This window comes from Microplitis demolitor, chromosome 2 (genome assembly GCF_026212275.2).
Source record: "Microplitis demolitor isolate Queensland-Clemson2020A chromosome 2, iyMicDemo2.1a, whole genome shotgun sequence".
Classification (NCBI taxonomy): Eukaryota; Metazoa; Arthropoda; class Insecta; order Hymenoptera; family Braconidae; genus Microplitis; species Microplitis demolitor.
The window spans coordinates 20,311,344-20,334,682 of NC_068546.1; the positions used below are offsets into that span (position 1 = coordinate 20,311,344).

At 29.1% G+C, this 23,339-nt stretch overlaps 2 protein-coding genes across 5 annotated transcripts; one reads left to right on the plus strand and one right to left on the minus strand.

Annotated features, from left to right (window-relative positions):
* Window positions 1-19: 19 nt before the first annotated feature.
* LOC103575158 (unconventional myosin IC) lies at window positions 20-9,832 on the minus strand. 3 transcript variants are annotated; one of them, XM_008554827.2, is made up of 8 exons: window positions 9,504-9,832; window positions 5,536-5,713; window positions 5,200-5,315; window positions 4,773-5,052; window positions 1,878-4,229; window positions 1,662-1,762; window positions 1,487-1,589; window positions 20-306 (listed from the first exon to the last, which is right to left on the minus strand). In XM_008554827.2, the coding sequence occupies exons 2-8, from the start codon at window positions 5,659-5,661 to the stop codon at window positions 292-294; spliced, it is 3,093 nt and encodes a 1,030-aa protein (XP_008553049.1). In that variant the 5' UTR covers window positions 5,662-5,713; window positions 9,504-9,832; the 3' UTR covers window positions 20-291. The 3 variants fall into 3 exon arrangements, with proteins under 3 accessions (XP_008553049.1, XP_053592941.1, XP_008553048.1); XM_053736966.1 differs by lacking the exon at window positions 9,504-9,832 and adding an exon at window positions 8,552-8,646; XM_008554826.2 differs by lacking the exon at window positions 9,504-9,832 and adding an exon at window positions 6,053-6,190.
* Window positions 9,833-9,989: 157 nt separating this feature from the next.
* LOC103575157 (kinesin-like protein KIF12) lies at window positions 9,990-22,568 on the plus strand. 2 transcript variants are annotated; one of them, XM_053736967.1, is made up of 10 exons: window positions 9,990-10,209; window positions 10,326-10,538; window positions 10,599-10,866; window positions 15,962-16,346; window positions 17,970-18,249; window positions 18,314-18,550; window positions 19,541-19,659; window positions 19,727-20,199; window positions 20,273-20,614; window positions 22,088-22,568. In XM_053736967.1, exons 3-10 carry the CDS (start codon window positions 10,619-10,621, stop codon window positions 22,443-22,445), a joined length of 2,442 nt encoding a protein of 813 aa, XP_053592942.1. In that variant the 5' UTR covers window positions 9,990-10,209; window positions 10,326-10,538; window positions 10,599-10,618; the 3' UTR covers window positions 22,446-22,568. The 2 variants fall into 2 exon arrangements, with proteins under 2 accessions (XP_053592942.1, XP_053592943.1); XM_053736968.1 differs by having other exon boundaries at window positions 20,276-20,614.
* The last annotated feature ends 771 nt before the right edge of the window (window positions 22,569-23,339 follow it).

Here is a 23,339-nt window from a genome sequence, read left to right on the forward strand (position 1 = left end):
AAATCAAAAATCATGAAAATTTATTCATGGCACATAATATAAATACAATAAATACATTGACAACTATATCTAAGTCAATAGATAATTTAAATGCGTCGTATAATTTTTCAACAACTTATTAATTAATTTATTTATATACTTATTTATTTATCATTAGAATAATAATAATAATAATAATTTTATAGAAGTAGAAATATTTAAACAATCTTAAAAAAAAACATCATATATTATTTTTTATTATTTCAATCACATTATTGAGGCAGCTTTATGTTTAGAAGTTTATTTTTTTTATTATGGTGAAGCAACCTATAAAATTAATAAAAATTATTGGTAAAATATAAAAAATTATTCAATTCCAAGTTGGTCAAAAGCAATTTGTAATAAATTTAACATTAAAAAATTGGGAGTGATTACGGATTTTATTTAAATTCTTCTTCACTTCGTCACTCAGTTTTGGAGTTTTTTAAAAAAAATCACTCTGAATATGGAGTAAATCGGGAGTTTGTCTTTTCAATGATTTTGGAGTGGTATGAATTTTATTTCAATCCACATTCACTCTGATTCGGAGTTTTAGTATTAAAATGTACTCTGCTACGGGGTAAATTTTACTTCGAGGCGATTAAATAAATAAACAGACAGTGTTACGGTTGTACTCACAACATCTCTACTCAAGGGAAGTAGCTACAATTTTACTCACTCACAACTTTACTCAGCCTGAACTCAACTCACAGGTTTTTTTAACTCAATTTTAACTTTACTCAGTGACAACTTTACTTAGCTACAACTCTATTCACAAAGAATTGCTATTTTATTAACAGGCTAAAATACGTGAGTAGAGTTGTAGCTGAGTAAAGTTATCACTGAGTCTAGTTGAGGCTGAGAAAAACTGTAACTACTTCCTTTGAGTAGAATTGTAACACTGCCAATAAACAGTCATTCGCTGCGCACTCACTCTGGATTTAATTCGCGTTCACTCCGTAAATTTTTTACAGTATTTATTTTATCAAGACTAATTTTCTTTTCAAAAATCGTATACATCTACTGCTCTTATTGAATAATTTGCTACCTATTCAGTTAAAATTATTAAAGTATCAATCTTTTACCGAATAATCTATTTCATCATCGCATCAACTGATCTTCAAACATCTAAAGAACTGTTGTACGTTGAATAACCAGATACTGTTTAGTGGTATACTAGTAATAAGCAGTCTATGACAAGTGTACATTGATCTATACTGATGAATCTCACTGCTATATTTAAAATAAAATATTTGAACAGTTACTCACACCTTCACCAAGTTATTCAGTAAGAATAGATGTATACTATTTTTGAAAAAACAACTAGTTTTGATAAAATATATATATATGTACTTCTATTCATATTCTTCAATTTAATACATATTGCTCTTGACCAACTTGGCATTAAAACATTTTTAACATTAATAATATAAATATAAATAATTCTAGAATTTTAAAAAATAGTTACCACTAATAAATGACCACTTTGTCGATTTTTAGTGATTGCAGGTGTATTACCTCTTCTAAATTCTATTGTACCTTCTTTACCACTGACTAGTTTATGTGAGACTCTATTTAATAAATAAATAAATAAACAAACTAATAATTAATTATTAATTATTTAAATAATGAAAAATACTTACGTTTCTTTATTAACGATATTTAATATTCTTGGATTATTAGTAATACTAATAGCTCGTGTAATAGCTTCAATAATTTGTGGTACTTCAAGAATTAAATCGCCCTTAAAAAAAAAATTTACTGAATGAATATTAATTTAAAATTTAAATTCAATTGTTACAATCTCGGATATGAATAATTAAATTTTTTAAAAATAATTTTCTAAGTTTAGACAATACCTTATCTTTTTTAAGTTCCGGAGGAATTCTAACAATTAATAAATTATCAGACTCTCCTGTAACAACTAATTCCTGAATAGACTCATAAGGAAGACGATGTTTTAGTTTATAACTTTTGGTAGTGTCCAAAATATAAACAGCCTTGCCAGTCAAAATCAAAATACGTTCCCGCGGTTTGTATCCATGCCGGTCATATTTAACTACGGGCGTCGCATACTCAATACTTTCATCAGCCGACAGAATATTACCAACGACCGTCTGTTTCAGAGCACTGTACTCATTACCCAGTCTCTCATCCAAGAATCTTGGGCCCACACTTCGTAGATACGATTTTTTTTTGTCCTTAAACAATTTCTCCGCGAGTACTTTCAACTCAAAGTGGTCTTTTTCCGCAGGTGTTAGAGACAATCGATACTTGCGTGCTTTCCATTTCTTGTACATACCTCGCAGGTGTTCAGAAGCCTCAGTGCATGCATATGGGCAAGGTGGCCAGTAATTATTTAATACACCCGGCGGTAAATTTTTCGAGAGCCTAATTAGCCATTGAGACTTGGCCAGTTCAATGAAGGCAACATTGACTTCATTAGGCGGCCCATTGCGCGTAATGAAACCTTTTATAAATTTCCTGAGTGTATCGACAGCATGACGTCTTCTTTTTGCTTCCCTCTTAGCGATCCATCTCCTCACGTACTTTTCTAATACAATAGCGGCCTTGCGCATCTTCAAGAACGTCCTCCTCTGCTGTCTTCCTTTCCATTTACTTTGGATTATTGCTGCAATGTCATTTTTCTTTCGCTGAAACGCATCTTCAGTATCGAACAGAGTTTTCGGAAATCGTATGAACAATTTAGTGTTGCCCATTTGGTAGTCGTTTTCATCATAATTCAAATGAGAGACCAGTATCTGGACACCTTCTTTTGCAGTACCTTGATAAGAAGGCCACGTTGATGGACAAAGTGATTTATACCGTTGCAAAAACTGATCATAGGGACGTCGGTAAGCAAAACCGGCTCTGCGTACTCGCAAATTTTCCATCAATCCCAAGTATTTAACTTGATGCAACACTATCTTGTCATTGAACTGTCCTGAGATTTTAAAATCATTTGGTTTAATGCATCGTATGTAAGAAGGTTCTTTGCCCATGAGAATATCCACCAAATTATTTAAACTGTTTTTGAATTGTGTGACTGCTGTGTCAGGACGTTTTTTACTTTTCAAATCTTTTACATCAAAAATAGCTCGCGTTATTGAATTGGTCGTATGTGACATCACCTCGCGTAGATCACGGAACAATAGGTCGTTATTTTTTTCAAGAAAACCGCGAACGTTGTAAGTGACGTCACCGGCATAATGAACTAAACGGAATTCATCGCGACCCATTATCTTCTGTGTCTGAATGTCTGCTTTCTGGTGACTTATGTAGTGGGGATGGCTGCTCAAATTTGAATTCAATTTGTCCAAAAAACTCATGTCCGTCGGCTCGCCCGGGCGCAGACATTCTTCGTCCATAAGTGAAATAATTCCTTTGTATTTTTCCTCAATCAAATCACAAATTACTTTATTGTTAAAGTAATCGATGTGCTCCCAAGTGATACCCTCGCGTTGGTATTCTTCTTGCTCACTGCGCAATGTCAGTTGTATAAATAATTGCTGAAGTTTTTCATTGCAATAATTAATGCAGAATTGTTCAAAACTATTTTTTTGAAAAATTTCAAACCCGTAGATATCAAGGATACCGATGACGTTAGTGCGCGCACTTGAATTTTGTGAATTAAATTGCAAAGATTTGTTGAGACGGGCGACTAGCCAAGTAAATAGACGGTCGTACACAGCTTTTGCGAGGGCATCGCGCGCATAAATTGCCAGCTCGCGATTTAACGGTGAAATAACAACATCACCTTGGGCATTTATTGTGCGATGAGTGAATGCTTTGGCCAGCTGATGGACATCGCAGCCTACTAGAGAAGCTATCGCTTCTACGGAAGCTGGTTTGAGGATTTTAGCCTGACCTTCTTCTTCGGTAAATCCTACATTACCCATATGCAAAACTGAGGCAACTATTGAAAATAAATCGTCTTGCTCTTGCTGATTTAATTCAACGGTCTTCATTGCTTCAATTACGCGATTGTATTGCGCTACATCGTCTATTGTATCTACTGTACCTTTTGTACCGTTGCTTAGGTAATAATAAGTATCAAGATTCCGTTTGAGAAATAGTTTACGCAGTGTTTCGTCATTTGCGCCAGCGAGGAGTTGATAGAATATATGGAAATTACGTTCGCCACTAGATTGATGAATTACTCGGGATTTTTCGAGTAAATAATTTAAAATATTTCCACCTACTGGATCACCCTGTAATTTAATTATCAATTTTTTATTGTTTACTCAATGGTAATTAAATAAATAAATGTATGATAGTGTGCGAATCGGGTTGGAATCGAATAATTTGAATTTTTGAATTATCCGCCAATTTTAGAATCATTCAAAAGTTTTTGAATTTTTGTAACTTTTCAAATTGATCAATTCGAATAGATAAAATTATGATCAGCTTTCAAGTATTTGATTTTTATTTAATAGAGGGCTTAGTTGTCATAGGAACAAAATTTAATTTTTTCGTAAATTCGTGTCTATTTATCCTGACAAAAATTTGAATTGATTGAAAAACTATTGGAATTTTAAGTTGTAAAAAAGAAAATTTTGGAGTTATTTGTAAATTTACCAATAGTTTGAGAATTTACGAATAATTCGGAGTTTTGAATTATTTGAAAAATTACGAATAATTCAAAAACTTGTACGAAAAAAAGCGGATTTCAATTCGATTCGATTCGATACAAATAGTTAATAAATTTAAACTACAATATTTGCACACTCCTGATAAATAAATAATATACTCACGTGGAAATCAAATTGTATATCCATATATTTTCCAAATCGTGATGAATTATCATTTCTATTAGTTTTGGCGTTACCGAATGCTTCAAGTACTGGATTACTACCAATCAATTTAACATTGACAGCTTCAACTTTTTTTTTATGACCAGTTGCTGCGGCAATAAACTCTAGTACTTTCTTAGATGCTTCGGTTTTACCAGAACCGGATTCTCCTGATATCAAAATACATTGATCGCGATTTTCTTTCGTTAACGCACGATACGCTGTGTCAGCTAATGCAAATCTATAAGTATATAAATAAATATAAATAATAAAAGTACAAGCGATTTAATGCCTTGAAAGTATTGATATTTTCTCTTTTTACAGAAGAAAAATTATTTATTTTTATTAACCATCAACATTATTATTGTAATTTTTGAATTTTACTTACATGTGAGGTGGGGCTTCAAAAAAATTTCTCCTCTCGTAATATTCAATTGTACTCGTATCGTATATCGGTAACCATTTGTACGGATTTACTGATACCAATACTTGGCCTATATATGTCTTTAAAAAAATATGACAATTAAAATGAATGACCTTGATTTTAAAATTAAATTTAATAAGTTTCAACTAAGCGTTTAAATTCTTATCAATATAAATTTTTTTTTTATTTAATTTTAGTTATTAATCATTTAGGTGAGTTGTCACCAAACTTTAATTGTTTTTTTTTTTTTTTTGTATCACAGTAATTTTTTTCTATATATATATTTTTTTTTATACATACGTAGATTAAGTTTTCACGAAATCTTTTTCTTAAATTGTCAATAAATGCTTGTTCATTTTGAAAATCTTCAAGGAGTACGAAATCCTGGACACCAACTCGATCTCGTTGGTGAAGATCTCGTTCCATACTGCCACCATAAGTTGGCAGAGATGGTTTTTCTAAATAATCTTTTTCTTCTCTATTAAAGAAATATGAAAAAAAAAAAAAATGAATTAATTAAAATGAAAGTTAATAAAAATAAATAATTTAAAAATAAAAGTCCAGCCTTGCGATCAAGATAAACTGATTAAGTTTTATGAGATATAATTTAAAAAAAAAATTACTTAAATTTTAATTCCTAGGTAAATATAAATCAATAATTATAAATAATTAATCTCTCTAATCAATAAATAAATAAATAAATAAATAAGTAAATATTATTTATGAGTTTAAGAATAAAAGTTTAAATCTAAAGAACACAAATTAAAGTCTATTAAAAATATTTAAAATTCGTTATCAATTATTTTTAATCACTCACCGCATATCCGTCATAACAAAATGTAAATAGTAATAAAATAAATTTTTATTAATAAAAAACGAATAGTAATAAATTGTAACAGATGTAAAAAAAAAAAAATTGGATAGTAACACGTTGATACTTGATGTCTAAATGAATCGAATCTGGTATCGCAGTAAGTGTTTAAAGATAAGATTAAATTATCTTGATTGTTTTTTTATGCCTTTTATTATATTCTTTAAATTGTTCTCAATATAAACTACTAGTGTATTGTCAGTGTACAGCTATATTTATATGTGTATTGCATATATAGATGTGTGTATGTATACAAATATATGTGGATAAATTTGTATTGTTATCATTTTTTTATTTTATTTTAGAACGTGTTAAGTTGATTTTACGAATGTAATAATTAGATATTGAGATATCAAATAATTAAAATGTAATAAATTATTTAACGGATCAATTTCATGCATATGTATGGAATAAGTCGTTGAAATCTGTGGAACTGATTTAAATAACGTAATGATTTATGATTGACCGATAAATTATGATAAATAAAAATTATTTATGGTATTTTTTTATTTTTGTATAGAAGTTATTGAATTATTTTTGGGTAATGATCAATACAAAAATAAGTAAGCGGCAATAAAGTTTTATTTTGATAAAAAATTTTAAATACCCATGTTAAAAAAATCGTGAAAAAGCGTTTTTCCTAAATTTCAAAATGAGATATAATGACAAATTTTTTAAAACTATTTTTGAACTTCTAAAAATACAAAGAAATAAAATGAAGCAGTAAATAAAATATGTATTTTTTAATTTGTTGTAAAGGTACAATCAAAAAACTCAGATTTTTTATTTCAAAAATTCCTTCTTCAAATTTAAGATAAACTTATGTACAAAAGAAATCTTTTTGGTTTTTTTATTTCAAATGAAGCAGTCATGAATTATCCTGCCTACGGCGTGGAAACTTTTTTTTAAGGTGACTCGTCTCTCCCCACTACCACTGGCTTATTTTTTAATATTTTTTTATGAAAATTTAGGAGAATATTCTTGGAATGATGCTTAATAGTGTCATAAATTTTGAGAATTTTAATAATAAATTTACTCTGAAAAAAAAAAAAATCACAAAAATATGCTCTTTTTTTTTGTATCTCAGACCTCTTTTCTCTTAAGTCGATTGTTTTTTCCCTCGAATTTTCAAATTTGGAAAACGGTCAAAAAAAGTTTGTCATGTCATATTTTAAAGCTTAGAATAGTCAAAGCCTTTTCAACAATTTTCTTTACACAGGTAATATGTAAGGAATTTTAATTGATATGAAATATCAGTAATTAAAATTTTGAAATTATTAGACTTTCAAAATCACCAAAAAGTTATTTAAATCTGCGTTCAACGTCCAAACTATTAACTTGAGAAAAAAATTGTTAGGAAGAATTTTGTAGGAAATTTTATCTGCTACAAAAAATATACTAAGCAAAATTACCGTAGAACCAATAATTCAAAAATTATAAGCGTTCAAAACTTGATGTTTAGAAAAATATATTATTTTTTCCTCTTCAAAACTTCAAACACTCATAACTTTTGAACAAACATTCATAAGCTGATTCTACCAGAGACCTTTTTCATAGACAATAAAATTTTCTACAAAATACATTTCGAAAATTTTTTTCTAAAGTCAACCATTTGGGCGTGACAGGCATTTTAATGAGACACTAATGACTCTTTTAAACCTCTTTCCTATAATACTTTTTTTTTTTTTTTTTTTTTTTTTTTTTTCGAGTAAATCAAAAATTTAAACAGAAAAAGAAATATAAATTTGTTCAATAGACTTTAATATTTCTGTGTATTATTAAATATAAATAATTAAAGGACATAATTATCGTTTTAGAAGCTGGAGAGGTAACGGAAAAAGAGTCGTACTATTGTATTGTATATTGTTTCATTGTATTTAAGTAAAGGCATTTCCGGTTTCTATAAAAGACTGTCTGGAAAGCCTTATATTATTGCTATTATTATTATTATTATTATTATTATTATTCAACTACTGGAGCCTGAGAAAAATTTAATTCCCTGATTATTCGCTCATAGTCGATTAACTTTCACATCTTTTTATCACTATTTCATTTTTCCTCAGTAAATGTATTCTCATAATATTTCTTTATTTCATTATATTTATCCTTTTGGACTTTATGATGAGTTCTTAAGCAAATCGAGTGTTTAATAATAGAACAAAAAAAATTTATACGGATCGGAAGTACTACTGTTTTTTTTTTATTCTTTTACGACGAGTATTTATGTACCTACTTATATCTTTTTTAAAATAAGCTGAGAAAGACATTAGACATAACACTAGACACTAGACATTTTAAGATTTTATGTACCATGAACTTGTATAAATAAGTAGACAAGACCCAAACCGCTAGTTTTAAGGTATCAAGGTCATTCTACCATAAAAAATACTTATGCCTTAACCGGTTTTTTTCATCTAGACACGACACATTCGCTTATTTTTTTACCTTCTATCAATCTTTGGCCTTTAATTGCTTTTTTTAAATAAATTTTAATTAAATGCCCAATAAATTTTTTTTTTTAAAACTTGAAATAAACTTTCGTAATTCCGATTTGTATTTCTTGACGATTTACAGCAATAACTTGTAAAAAATTCTCAGAACAAGGATCATAAACGTAAAATTTAAAAACTTTATCCTCATATTTTTAAAAACTTATCCAGTGATTCTCTGCTCTCATGATTCTTTTGAATTGCCAGTAAATTTAATGATCCAACAATTTTCTCTATATATATTTATTTTTTATTGGTTACAGATTATACAAAATTGAGCAACTACTGTTGCTCATGTATATATATATATATATATATATATATATATATATATATATATATATATATACATTTATATTATTGGAGTAGAGTACAACGGCATCACGTACAAAAATACTTTACGAAGCCTTCAACTTTACACAAGGGATTTTTATACCGAAAATAAAAAAATAAAACACATAAAAGAATAAATAAAATAAAGTAAAAAATACCACGAGGTCTTATGAGTCATCTAGTATCTTTATGTTGTAATTTTAAATTAAACATGTGAAAATTCGATTACTGATAACTCGTTATCGTCTTCTATTGGTAATAAAACGTAACATCGTTATCTTTCAAGGTAAAAAAATATTATAACGTTTGAAAACAATAATAATATCACTGTTAACAATAAGAATCATATATATATATATATATTATTAGTTTAAATGTTTTCAGCCGTATAAATCAAAAGCTACAAGATCAAGATGTAGAAATCATACCGTGACTCACTCAACTCTCCAGATGTACCCGATGCATCAATTAAAATCATTCGATCTACTCAATCTCATATTACATACATATATATATACATTTATACTTAAACTAAATAGTATTCCATTATAAATTGCACTTTACTTTCTACTTACAATAAATCATAGACATAAAAAATGAAGACGGTTCCAGTTGTCAAAACTCTTTACTAAATGTCATATATTTATATATTTATTTATATGCTTGCTAGGTCTTTATTTAAAAATTAAACTGAGAAACTAGTTAACAAGTTGTTAGAGTAAGTAATGAGGTCCGCGACCCGCGTGACCGGTCAGCAATAGAGATTCCGGTCTTGGAGAAAGGTCTAAAACTGTTAACTTCAACAAAACTAAGCTAGTTATGATAATTAACACGAGTAACTACAACTATAACAGTAAAAGTATATGGTAGACGGTGCGGTTTGTTTAAATGGTGAAGTGTGCAAGAGCACGTTGCCGATGTGTAACTAACGCACGGGATATTGAGACGACCATGAAGGAACCAAACGTTTCCCCACTCATCTTACACATTCTATCCTACTGTAACAGCTTACCATACTTAACTATGTCCATACACACCATACACACTTGTATATGTACTTGGACTCAGTATTAACAATAAAGAAGAGGATTCACAGAGAAAAAGTTTTAAGAAGGAGTAACATCAAAACAGAGCGGTACCATTTAGAGATCCCCCATTATCCCTTTCGGGTTTTCACTTTCATTTAGCATTAATTAGAAACTCTGATTGCACTCGTACTTGGGACTATATAATAGATTCCATGATTTCATGATAGGATGAGTCACGTAAATAGTTTACTGGGTACTTATGCATTTAGTGGCATAAATAATTAGCATTGAATGTCTATCAATCTGTCTGCAATCTACTGAATACAACTAGCTGATTATCTACAAATATATCTGTTTTGTTTTACCTAGAACCCAGTGAGTCAAGGATGGAGAGGGTAAAAGTATACGAGGGTCAAGTCCACCGAACCAACTCAACCCCTAGTATCCCTGGCGGGTAGTGGTCAGCAAGTTCCCAACACCTACAGTACTCTTGTGACAGTCTGATGTGCGCGTCCACTTATTTAACTCTTATATATTTTTTTTTTCGCACCTGATGGTTTAATATAAATTTTAGTTGATACAGTAAGTAGAATTAATGTATGTAATTTTTGGTAATTATTTAAATTTAATTATACTTATTAGTGCTGGAAATAAAGTGACGGATGGTGCTGCTAAAAAGTCCATCGCCGCAACGCCGCGGTAATCGCATTAGCAACAATCAGCATCAATTAAACGCATCTCCAACTCGTCAATTAAAAAATCCATCGCCTACGACGAAAGAACCAGTGCGTAGATCACGTGGTATTAGTCCTGGTACCAGATCTGATGGATCACGAGGCAGCAGTCCGGCAAAAGCTTCTTCTGTTGGGTCAAAAAAATCAATCAGATCATTGGGTCTACGGAAATCAGAGTTAGTGATTAATAAATTTTGAATTAATAATTTAAATAAAATAATGGCGAAATAAACTGATAAGATTTATTTTAAATGCGCGGACTTTTTTTTATCGCCCGTGTAATCGTTGGAGTTATTGACTTGTAGAATAAAAAAAGTAAAGTACAATTGTCTACATTGAGATCTAGGACACAGATCAAACGTTGTCATCATGAGCAGAGTTTAATGTTCATGTATATTTTTTTTTTAATAATATTTACTTGGAAAAAATTCTTGTGCAATTACTGTATAGTTTGAAGCGGGGTTCTGGAGATCCGCGGCGATTTTAAAGGCTTAGATAGACGGAGAAATAAATAAAAGAGATAGGATAATGTCACGGGGGTGTAGTTGTATTTTATTATATGTTTCAAATATCGATCCCTATTTGTAAGACCTTGTATGTTCGTGTCTACGTAACGATCGATATCGAAATACTTATATTATTTTTATATATATATATATGACTGACAAACATATGTTAAACGATGAACTAATATGTGTAAAGCTTACATCAAAAAAATTACTATCTCTCTCTATATATATATATATACATATGTTGTGACGTATACTAATGCATTATTAGATATTTAAACTTGAAATGATAAATGTACACAAAGTACTTCGCATTTATACTTCCTTTTAAACTTTATTTTAAACTTCATTATTATTATTATTGTTGTTGTTGCGATTATTATTATTATTATTGTAATATGGATTTTAAATAAAACTCTGTAAAAAATTGGGAGTGAATTCGGAGTAATTATGGATTTTATTTAAATCCGAACTCACTTCGTGACTTGGAGTTTCGGAGTTAAAAAAAATGACTCCGCATATGTACTGTAAAAAATTTACGGAGTAAATCTGGAGTAAATTCGGAGCGAATGAATATTTATTTAATCAGCGAGGAGTTTATTTTAATATTAAAACTCTGAATCGGAGTAAATCCGAATTTAAATAAAATCCTGATCGTTCCACTGAAAAGAGGAACTTCTTATTTACTTTGTATGCGGAGTAGTTTTTTGTAAAAACTATGACACTCCAAGTGACGGAGTAAATTCGAATATAAAATCCGTAATCACACTAAATTAACTCCAGATTTTTTAGAGTGTGGAGTAAATAAGGAATTTTTTTTCCCAGCGGAGGAACTTCGGAACTTTAATACTCAAATAAATTCTCCTTTGGAGTAAATATTACTCCAGACTGTAATTTTAATTTTTAAATAAATGTTCTTTCGGAGTTAATTTTACTCCAAATCGGAATTTTAATATTCAAATAAATATCCCCGGAGTTAATTTTACTCCATATCGAAGTTTTAATATTCAAGTAAACTTTTCTGTGGAGTAAATTTTACTCCGGACTGTAATTTTAATTTTCAAATAAATATCCCCGGAGTTAATTTTACTCCAAACCAAAGTTTTAATATTCAACTAAACTTTTCTGTGGAGTAAATTTTACTCCGGACTGTAATTTTAATATTCAAATAAATTTCCCTGGAGTTAATTTTACTCCAAACCCGAGTTTTAATATTTAAACAAACTCCTCTTCGGAGTAATTATTACTCCAGACTGTAATTTTAATTTCAAGCAACTCCCCTTTGGATTTATTTTGCTCCGGGCTGTAGTTTAAATATTCAAATAAACTCTCCTTCGGAGCTAATTTTACTCCGGACCAGAGTTTTAATATTCAAAAAAACTCCCCCTCGGAGTTAATTTTACTCCAAGGGGATTAAATGAATACACTATAATTTATACTCCTTATTTACTCCGGATCGATTCAGCAAATTTTTTAAAGTGTAACATCCGATTGTTAAGATAATCAATTATTATTATAAGCAATTATTAACTTTACAATCGAGTATTGCTGATGAGTAACATGAAAACGCCGTACAGCGTGACTGTATAAATTTGCGATAATAATCACACGTGTTTAACAATCTCCGTCTCTAACGTCCACATACAAACGTCGGACGTCGTTCGACGTTGACGATCGTTGATTATCGTTGACACAAGAAAAAAAATTAAATGCGGGTTTTTACTGAGAATTTTTTTTTTACTATCGTTTATTTTCACTTTTTTTTTATTTACCTCATACGGGACTAGATAGAGATAGCATTTCGAGGTTTTGTAAATTTTTTTTAATAGCTAGCAGACGATAAGATAATTATAATTAAGTTGGCTATGATAATTTATTTTTAAAAACTGCGACAATCGACTTATGATGCAGCACAAACTTTATTGATTTTCATTTATTAATTATTTAAAAATTACTTAATCAATTTATTTTAATATTTTATATGATTCAAGTCTTGATTAACTGTTTGATTGATACTATAATTATTCAAATTGATTAATTGATGTTAAAAATATCCCTTCATATAGTATACATAAAATAGTCATGACACCATAAGGTCCGTTAACGATTTTGAAAAATTTGAGATTACAATCAGATCCATTTTATTAAAAATTATAAATGTTACGAATAGAGTTAAAAAATTAAAAGGTTAATTTAAAATATTATTAACGATTTTATGACTTAATGTCCGGTAACGGTCACGTGCATTATCTTTGTATCGAACTAAAACAAGCTTATACTAATATTTAGATAAGCAGTTGTATTAAACGTCACACCTGTCAGTTGCCTCACGAGATAGAAAAAAAAATATATATATATATATTTTCTAGATAAATATAGAAAAAAAATATTTTGCTGTAATAAATAATTTTTATTACATTTATTTAGCAAAAAAATTAAAAAATTACAGAGAGATAGAAAAAAAAATTTATATTACTTTAATAAATAATTTTTATCAACCCTTCCTGTGTATAATATACATTTTTCGAGATACGGTATATGCACTGGGTCTTTTAGGAAATAGTCAAGTTTTTTAAATTTCTAGTTTTTCAAAAAATCTAAAAAAAATTCTGGTTCAGGTTTTGAAGTATCTAATTTATGGCCCAGATGTTGCCGAAATCAAAAGTTTAAAATTGTTAATAAAAATTTAAGAATTGGAAAAACGTAATTTTTTTAAAAATTTACTTTTTTGTCAAAGACCCAGTATACACACGCAGGGTTAAATTTATTTAGCAAAATTTAAAATAATTACAGTGGTAGAAAAAAAATTATGCACTGTAAAAAGAGCGGTGTTAAAAATGGACTCAATTTAACATCACGCGATGTTAAAATAAAATAACACCGGTGTAGGTGGTGTGAAAATACTGGTGTTAAATCGGTGTGAAAAAAATTCCACGTATAGAAACTAGAAAAAAAAAAATGTATGCCGACGTCTAATAATTTTTGAATTTTTTTAAAAACGATAAATTATAAAAAAAAAATATTGGAAAAAATTGCACCTACAGTTTTTTAAATTTTCTACATGTGCATATTTTTGTTTTTATTTATTTTTCAAATTAAACTGTTGAAAAAAAAATTCGAAAATTATTAACTGTCTGCTAACTTCAGGATTATATATATATATATATATATATTACTTTAGTAAATAATTTTTATCAAATTTATTTAGCAAAAAAATATTTACAAAGAGGAAGTTCGATAAAAAAAAAGTAACAATTGTCGATATTGTTTGTCAATCATTCGAGTAGAATAAATAATTAATGAAGGTCGATCGGTAGATTACAAGACTTAAGAAGTCATCAATAAGTAAATGCACGCGATTATTTTCTTCTTTTATTTCTACCTCTTCCTGATGTCAATAGACTTTTCGTGAGTTGGGTTTAAATATAAATATTTAAAATAATTTTCAAATACTACCAACCCAAGTTATATAAAATTTGAATTAATAATAAATTATACTCTTTAAATAATTTATTTAACAACAATAACAATAACAGGAGCAGTAAAAATTTATAGTAATTATCACGTTCATTACACAATATCAATTTATGTACTCTAGCTTGCGTGCGCAATTATTAATTAATTATTAAATTAAGTATCGGGTGCTCAGTAATATTTATTTAATGCTAGCATCAAATATACTATGTAATTGAGTAGTTTTATTAATATAGAAGTTTAGATAGTAATATAGCGTGAGTTAAAATAACTTGAAACTGGTCTCTTAAAATAACTTTGTAATTTTTTTACTCAACGTTAAGTAGTTAAGCTTTGAGTGTAAGCTTTAAATAAAAATTAAAATTTTATATATAATAGACTGTAAGAAATTGGGAGTTAATTCCGAGTGATTATGGATTTTAATTCAATTCGAATTCACTCCGTCACTCAGAATATTAAAATTAACTTCCTTTAGGAGTTAATTTCACTTCGAACTGGAGTTTAAAAATTATAATAAACTCCCCTTGGGAATAAATTTTACTCCAGAAGCATTAAATGAACTCAAAGTCATCCGCTCCGAATTCGTCACTCGGAGTTCTGGAGTCAGAAAAAATCCTACGGAGTAAATCGGGATTTTGTTTTTTCAGATGAGTGATTTGGAGTCATCTGGATTTTATTTAAATCTGCATTCACTCTCATTCGGAGTTAATTTTACTTCAAAGGTACTTAATAAATACAGCCATTTGTTCCCGATTTATTCCATCATTTAGAGTTCCGGAGTTTTAGAAAAGATTATACGGAGTAAATCGCGATTTTGAATTTCCCGCGGAGTAACTTAGGAGCAAACTGGATTTTATTTAAATTCACATTAACCGACTCGGAGTTACAATATTAAATTAAACTCCCCTTGGTAGTGAATTTCATTCCGAATTTACTCTGCTAATTTTTTACTGTGTATAGTATTACTTAGTAAATAGATAATAATGATAAAGCAATAATAGAATTGATGACATTAAGTAAAATGAGATATATATGAAGGACACATATGTTATTTATCGATTTAAATAAATTTTTTTATTGTAGTATTTATATTTATATATATGTATATATGTATACATGTATATATGAAACGATGTCTTTGAATAACGGTCAATGGCTTGAGCAATCTTCAACTCACGTGTATTCTTTTGTCCATCTATTTCTTTGTAGCTAAATAATAAAATAAGATTTTTAATTAAAATAAATAATAAAACTTAAAAATATTAAATTGTTTTCACTTGACTTGCAGATCAGGGAGCATTGAAAGACTCGCTGATGGAGATAAAAAAGTTATTGCCTCGAAACACCTTTTACCAGAAGATAACATCAATGTAGTCGTGAGAGTAAGACCTTTGAATAATAAAGAAATAAAAGCGGGTGAAAAATTTTCAGTCAATTTTCCCGGTGATGGACAAATTGAATGCGATACTTTGCCCAACACTACGGACAAAAAAACGAAATTGTTTTCTTACAATGTCGTGTTTGAACCAGCGGCAAGTCAAGAAGATATTTTACAGTATTCGGGTATTAAAAAATTAATTGATATGACGATTGAAGGGTTTAGTTGTACGGTTTTTTGTTACGGACAAACTGGTAGTGGCAAAACTCATACACTTACTGGTCCACCTGGTCTGGTAATTAATTATATATATTTATATATTTATTTCCCGAGTCAAAACCTAAGGCATACTTTTAATCTAAATGAGCATTGAAAACCGAGATTAGACTTTTTAGGACACAATTGTAAAGGCTTGAAATGGACCAACTTAGACTTACAAAGGCTTTAATTAGACCTACAGAGACATAAATCATAAAACGAACGTAACCAGACTTAACAGAAGAGAGGACTTGCAAGAAATACTACGAAAAGGTAAAATTGATAAATTTGTGGACTTCTGGAGAATTGATACAATTGATCTTGTCATCTCTCCAGTGGGATAATGACACCCAAGGGTGGGTTGGGTCCCACACGCAGCCTGAGACTAACAGAGGGTCAATTTTAAAAAATCCTATGACTAGTAAAAAATTGCTGCACGTGATCCAGCGATTTTATCAGGACATTAATGACACCTGGGAGTGGAATAGCACCTAGAAGCAGCCTAGGATGAACAGAGAGTCGATTCAAAAAATTCTGAGCTCGTTCGTTTCACGATATATGTCTTTGTAGGTCTAATTCATGCACGGAAAAAAATGATGCTCAAAATTTTAATAGTTTTTAGTTTATTTTTGACTTGAAATTAGTATATTCGACACTAATATCAAACTAGGATTATTATATATATTACAAAATGGCTATTATTTATAATAAAATTTGACACACTTTGAAGAGCAAAATTTGTAATTTCGTATATTAAAATTAATATGAAAAAGAATCGATTAATTGGTATCTACAGTTATTACTATTCAAATAAACATAGAAAAATTTTAAAAATGAGGAACCGAAAAATTAGTAAACGTACATATTAATATATAAAGATCTAGTATACGAATTTTTCATTTTATTATTTACCACTTATTCGATATATGCAATAATAAATTAATTTATAATAACGAATAAATAACATTTTATATTAATTATTAGTTAGTGGGATAGAATTTATAAAATAAGAGTTAAAAATTTTCGGTATTTTTATGAGCGAAAAATCAGTATCTAGTATACTAATTTTTCATTTTACTATTTACCACATATTCGATTTATGTATATTGTAAATTAATTTATAATGATGAATAATTGATATTTTAAGCTAATAATTGATCAGTGATATCGAATTTATAAAATAAAAGTTTGTAACTTTTGACATTTTCGGCTGGAAAACTCAGTATCTAAGATACCAATTCTTAATTTGACCAATCATTACTTTTTAATAGATTATGCAATAAATTAATAAACGTTCACTAATTAGTCACATATTATACCTAAAAGCAATAATATTTACTTACTTTTTGAAATAATTGATAGTAGTTTTTAGGAATCTACAAAAATTAGTAACCTACTTTGCATTGAGCACATAATAGTATTAATTGTTGATAACAGATTCCACTTTTTACTATTATTTATTAATTTTTAATATTCTGTTTTTTCCATGTAAGTTCCTTTGTAAGTCTAAGTTCGTTTCATTTCAAACTTTTACAATTATTAGGTTCTAAATAGTCGAATTTAGGTTTTCAATGCTTATTTAGATTCAAAGTATACCTGAGATTTCGACTTGGGTCGACAGAAAATAGTTAAATAATTGAATTATTAATATTTATTTTAGTTTGAAAATATGAATCATTATTCAGCAGAACATGGATTAATATTCCGTTCATTTGTATATTTATTTAAAATTTTACAAGAACGAAGTGATTTTAATTTTATTATCAAGGCTTCCTTTCTTGAAATATATAATGAAAAAATAATAGACCTTCTTAATCCTGGAAATTCAAGAAAATCATTAGCAGTAAGATGGAGTAAAAAGACGAGAGGTTTTTTTGTTGAAAATTTATTTACTGTCGAATGCGAAGACCTTGATGATTTAATAGGTGTTCTTGAAGAAGGTATTATATTAATTTATTATACTATAATTATTATTATAAATAATAATATGACAAATTTAAATAGGTATGAAAAATAGAGCAGTCGGTACGCACAATATGAACGAACACTCTAGTAGAAGTCATACCATTCTTACGGTTCACATTAGATCCGAACAGCAAATGGAGAATGGTGTGTTTATTTCAAAGCAAGGAAAAATAAATTTTGTTGATTTAGCTGGCAGCGAAATGACTAAGAAGACACAGAGTGAAGGCAAAACACTCGAAGAAGCTAATAATATTAATAAAAGCCTTATGGTTTTAGGTAAAAAGCAATATATTTTTAAATATTTATCGATAAAAAATTATTAAGGGCATTCTCAGACCATACCTCCTACTTTTTAAATATATTCAATGACTAATTGCCGTAACTATATTGAAATTTTGTCAGTTAATTGAAAACAAGTTAAAGAATTAATTTAAAAAAAGACAACGTAATTACAATTTCACCGAAATGTAGATTTAAAAAAAAATTATTTACAGTTGTCATCAATTAGGAGTTAAAGACATTCTCAGACAGTGTCTCCCAGTTTTGAAAAGTATTCAATAAATTCCAACTGTCATGACTTATTTCATTAATCAATTAAAAAAAATGACATTAATTAAAAAAAAGGACAGCACAGTTGCAATTTTGCCAATAAAATATCAATGTTGAAGATGTTTTTTGACTTATCGATAAGGCAACAAAATGTTGACAAAAAAATCTGAAATTTATGAAAAAATACCTGTTTAAAAGACTTGACACAAACGGCGGCAAAAAGCTAATTGCAAGTAATTATTAAGTGTCATCTGAATGACGTCAATTGAGGACTTTTTCAAGACCGGAAAAAGAAGTCAAATTTTCTATGACCCCTAGAACCAACGTACGTCTTATTTATTTAAGAAAACTTGACGTTGAGACAAAAAAAAATTTGTCCTGTCCTTTTAAAAGACATTCTAAAGTTGTCTCTGTGTTACTTGGGTTGTAAAATAAATTTTAATCTACAAAATTCGAATTGTAATATTGACATGCAGATCTGACTGAAATTTACTTTTCAAATTTCGTTTAACTCCTAATTGATGACAACTGTAATTTCTTTTTAAATCTTTACCTCGGCGACAATCGTAACTAAGCTGTCCTTTTTTCAATTAATGCTTTAATTTTTATTTTAATGAATTAATCAAATCTTGAGTCATTGAACATTTTTAAAAAGTGGGCGGTATTGTCTGAGAATGCCCTTAAGTATTTTAATGAATTATTTAATTATTTATTTAGGCTACTGCATATCATCACTGAGTGATGGTAAACGTAAGACTGGTCATATTCCGTATCGTGATAGTAAATTAACAAAATTATTAGCTGATAGTTTGGCTGGAAACGGAGTGACATTGATGGTAATAATAAAATTAAATAAATAAATTTTAATTATTTGAATTTAAATAATTTATAAAATTATTTTAGATCGCATGCATATCTCCAGCACGTTCAAATTTAAGTGAAACTTTAAATACTCTAAGATACGCATCTCGAGCTAAAAAAATTCGCACAAAGCCCATAATTGTAATGGACCCTAGAGAGGCATTGATATTAAGTTTAAAACGAGAAAATAATGCTCTGCAATTAGAAAATGATCATTTAAAATCGGCACTTAATCTCGCCGCGCACAGTCCCGATGAACTTTACAGTCAAAAATATTATCAGCAATCACGGGAAGACAGACGAACTGCTACACCTCCTCAAGTTGATCTCGATAAATTAACAGAGCTTGAGCAAGCAGAACTTAGTCAGTTACTACGAGCTTACATTGATGAGAGTGAAGCGTTGAGACGTGAAAATGCAGAGCTCTATGCAACGCGGGAACAAGTGATAAGGGATCAAGAGCTCGTTTGCCGCGAGAATGAGAGATTATTAAAAAAATTAGAAGATGTTAACACGTTAGTATAATTAATTATTCTTTAAAAATTAAAATTTACTTATTTATCACCTATTGGTTATTATTTTTTTAAGTAGAGTTTGTTGCCGATCTCCAATAATCCCCGCTCGGCCAACCTACTCGGCAGAGATGCTTAATAGTCTACAAAATGATGATCTTCCTGGAGTACCTAATGTCTGGACGAATCCAAATTTACCAGAGACAGATGTTAATAAAAATGGAAATTTATCTAAGCCCCAGAGTAATGGGATGCCTTCGAAAGTTTTAAAAGAATTAGATAAGCGTATTAATGGTAGTTTTAGTAATATTGCGGAAGCATATAGAGATAAAAGTAATCACCGGCGTTATAATTCTTGGGATAACGGGAATCCAATGGATCCTTCGGAGCAAAATGTATCACCTATTGAGATCAGCCAGTGAGTGTGAGCAATTTTATTGTTTTTTTGACAATCATTGTTGTTGTTATTATTATTGCTTTCTACTTCTATATTTAGCTCATTGTGATTAGCTGTAAATTTAATAATATGGTATAGGAGAGAATGTTTATAGAGTGGCCACAAAGAAATGGTTTTAAAATTCCCTATTTCTCGAGTTTCCAGTAAAGTTTTTCACATTTTTCCCTGATTCAGAAATTTTATTCGTAAGATTTATATTCAAAGTTTTTGTTTTCATCGTCAATATTTAAATCTGATGATTAAATCATGCGGAAAACCAAAAAAAAGTCAATAAAATAAATTAAGAAGGCGGACTTTTGATTACTCGATGTTAAAAATATGTAAGTTAAAATATTTAATAAGAAATTGAATGATTAAAATAAATTAAAAATACACTAGTCACAAAAATTAGGGATATTGAAAAAATTGTAAATTTTTAAGTGATTTTCCCCAGATTGTAACTCGAAGGAAAATGCTCGTACAACAAACACAAAAAAGACAAATTGTAGCTTCAAGTGTCTAGTTTTCTGATCTGATCTTCAAATTTTTTTATTATGCATGATTCCGGAGTAATCAAAAGTCAATCATAATTATCGAAAAAAATTTATTGAAGCCCGTAGACCGTTTTTAAGACGAGCAAAAATTTTGAAAATTTTTTTTCGATGGTTTTCTTAGGATTACTCCCGCCCGTGCATAATAAAAAATTTAAAGACCGGATAAGAAAGCTAGACACTTGAAGTTACAATTTATCTTTTTGTTTTTTTTTGTACGACAATTTTCTTCAAGTTACAACCTGATGGGGAAAATCACTTAAAAATTTTCAATTTTTCTAAAATCCCGGGCTGGTATATTATTAAAAAATTTTTAAATTCGAAGTCGCAATTAAATTCCCGGATACTTTTCGAAATTCCCTGACATTTCCATGATTTTCCTGTCGTATTAAATTCCCTGATAATTCCCGGTTTGTGGTCTTTAGTGAGCAATTATGTTGATTATGATGAAAGACATAAATTTATATATTCATATACTTAATTTAAAATTGTTAAGGTTAAAATTGCATTAATTATAATTATCGATTTGTACATTCTGTATATTGTTTTGTCTTATGGCCGTCAACGGACATAAGTATATAACCCTGGTCAAGAATTCCAATTGAGTTCAATTGTGATCCGATTGAGTTTAACCGGAATGAATCGGTTCCATTTGAAAAATAATATTGAAATAAAAATATTATTTTCCAATTTTAACTGATTCATTTTGCTTAAAAATTTTGAATAAAATTCAATCGAAAAATAATATTCTTATCGGAAATTTCTGATTCATTCAACTGGGATTCAATCAGAAATGTCCGATAGAATCTTATTGAAGTTAATCGGATTTCTCAACCAGGGGGCCAAGAAAAATTAGATTACGCCATTATTATATATATTAGTGATGATAAATTATTCGTTACAGTGGACGTAGATCAGCATTCCGCAGAACGTCAACGGTACCAGAAGAAAGAAAAGCATCTAAAACAGATGCACTAGGTCCACTAGTATTTTCTCATTCGCTAGACGGCTCACCGGATTCAATTTTGAGCGGCCCGATGACTGAAGGATTATTTTCAACTCCCAATACTGGGGATTCTGTCGCACCCACGACACCTTTCCCACCTATATCACATACACTTGTATCATCATCTCCGGTTGTTGGTTTGAAGAACAATACAAGTAACAGAAGATACAACTCCGCTACTCATAAAGACCGTACGGCTCAACGTGCTTTTGGAAGTCCTGTGTCGGCAAATGATGAAGATGATGTTCGTTTTTAATATTTTAAGTAACATGTAATGATACGCGTATGGCCTACGTTAGGCTAGAGTAATTAATTTATATATAAATATATTTCTAAGTATATTATTATTTATTAATATTTAATAGACTGCAGAATATAAATGCTCAGAATTTTTTTTTCTTATTTTTAATAATTTTATTATAAATATTTATGTGTGAAAAAAATAATCGTTCATTTTATTTCAATCACCTCCCCACTTTTTATGTATTTTTAATGATAAAATAATTTAGCTAGTTAATGAGTAACTTTAAGTATTAGGAAACTTCCGGAGAAATTGTAGAAGTGCTTCAATTTCTTTAGTTTTACGACGGGGTGTAAATTTTTTATTTTATGACCAAAAAATCAACTAATAAGAATTTCTAATCCTTAGGTTTTTAGATTCTGATCCTGTAAGTTTAGAAATATTGAGTCGGGATTAATAAGTTGTGAATTTGATCGATCGATTGATTCGTTCCAAAGATATCATCGGAAAAAACTATTTTTTTTTAGTGAAATGTATGTTTTGTCATGTCTAGCAGTGTTTTGAGCTCGAAAAAAAAATTTTTATTTAATCGCTTGTGTACTAGCGTTTTTCCAAAAGATTTGCTTGATATCCCCAAGTCCTTCATATGGATCCATCGGACGCCTTGATTTTGATCAAAATCGACGTCTAAGAAATTTTACAGAAAATCTAGACTCAGCTCCCTGAGCTCAAAAAGAGTGGGAAGTTTTGGGGTTTTCCCGCAGAGTCAACCGTTTTTCAAATTTTTTTTATAACAAATCAATTACAAGAAAAAAAATATGGACGTGTAGAAAATTTTAAAAACTATTGGTGCAATTTTTTGAAATATTTTTTTTTTGAAATATACCATGTTTAAAAAAAATTCAAAAA

What these genes read in the sequence shown, in the direction of transcription:
- LOC103575158 (XM_008554826.2), bottom strand. An exon ending in ATATACAATTTGATTTCCAC is followed by an intron (nt 4,230 to 4,772) that starts GTGAGTATATTA and finishes ATTAAATTACAG; the next exon opens with GGTGATCCAGTAGGTGGAAA. An exon ending in AATATCGTTAATAAAGAAAC is followed by an intron (nt 1,590 to 1,661) that starts GTAAGTATTTTT and finishes TTTATTAAATAG; the next exon opens with AGTCTCACATAAACTAGTCA.
- LOC103575157 (XM_053736967.1), top strand. Translation starts at nt 10,619, where the DNA reads ATGGTGCTGCTAAAAAGTCCATCGCCGCAACGCCGCGGTAATCGCATT. An exon ending in AATAGGTGTTCTTGAAGAAG is followed by an intron (nt 18,250 to 18,313) that starts GTATTATATTAA and finishes AAATTTAAATAG; the next exon opens with GTATGAAAAATAGAGCAGTC. An exon ending in AAATTAGAAGATGTTAACAC is followed by an intron (nt 20,200 to 20,272) that starts GTTAGTATAATT and finishes TATTTTTTTAAG; the next exon opens with TAGAGTTTGTTGCCGATCTC.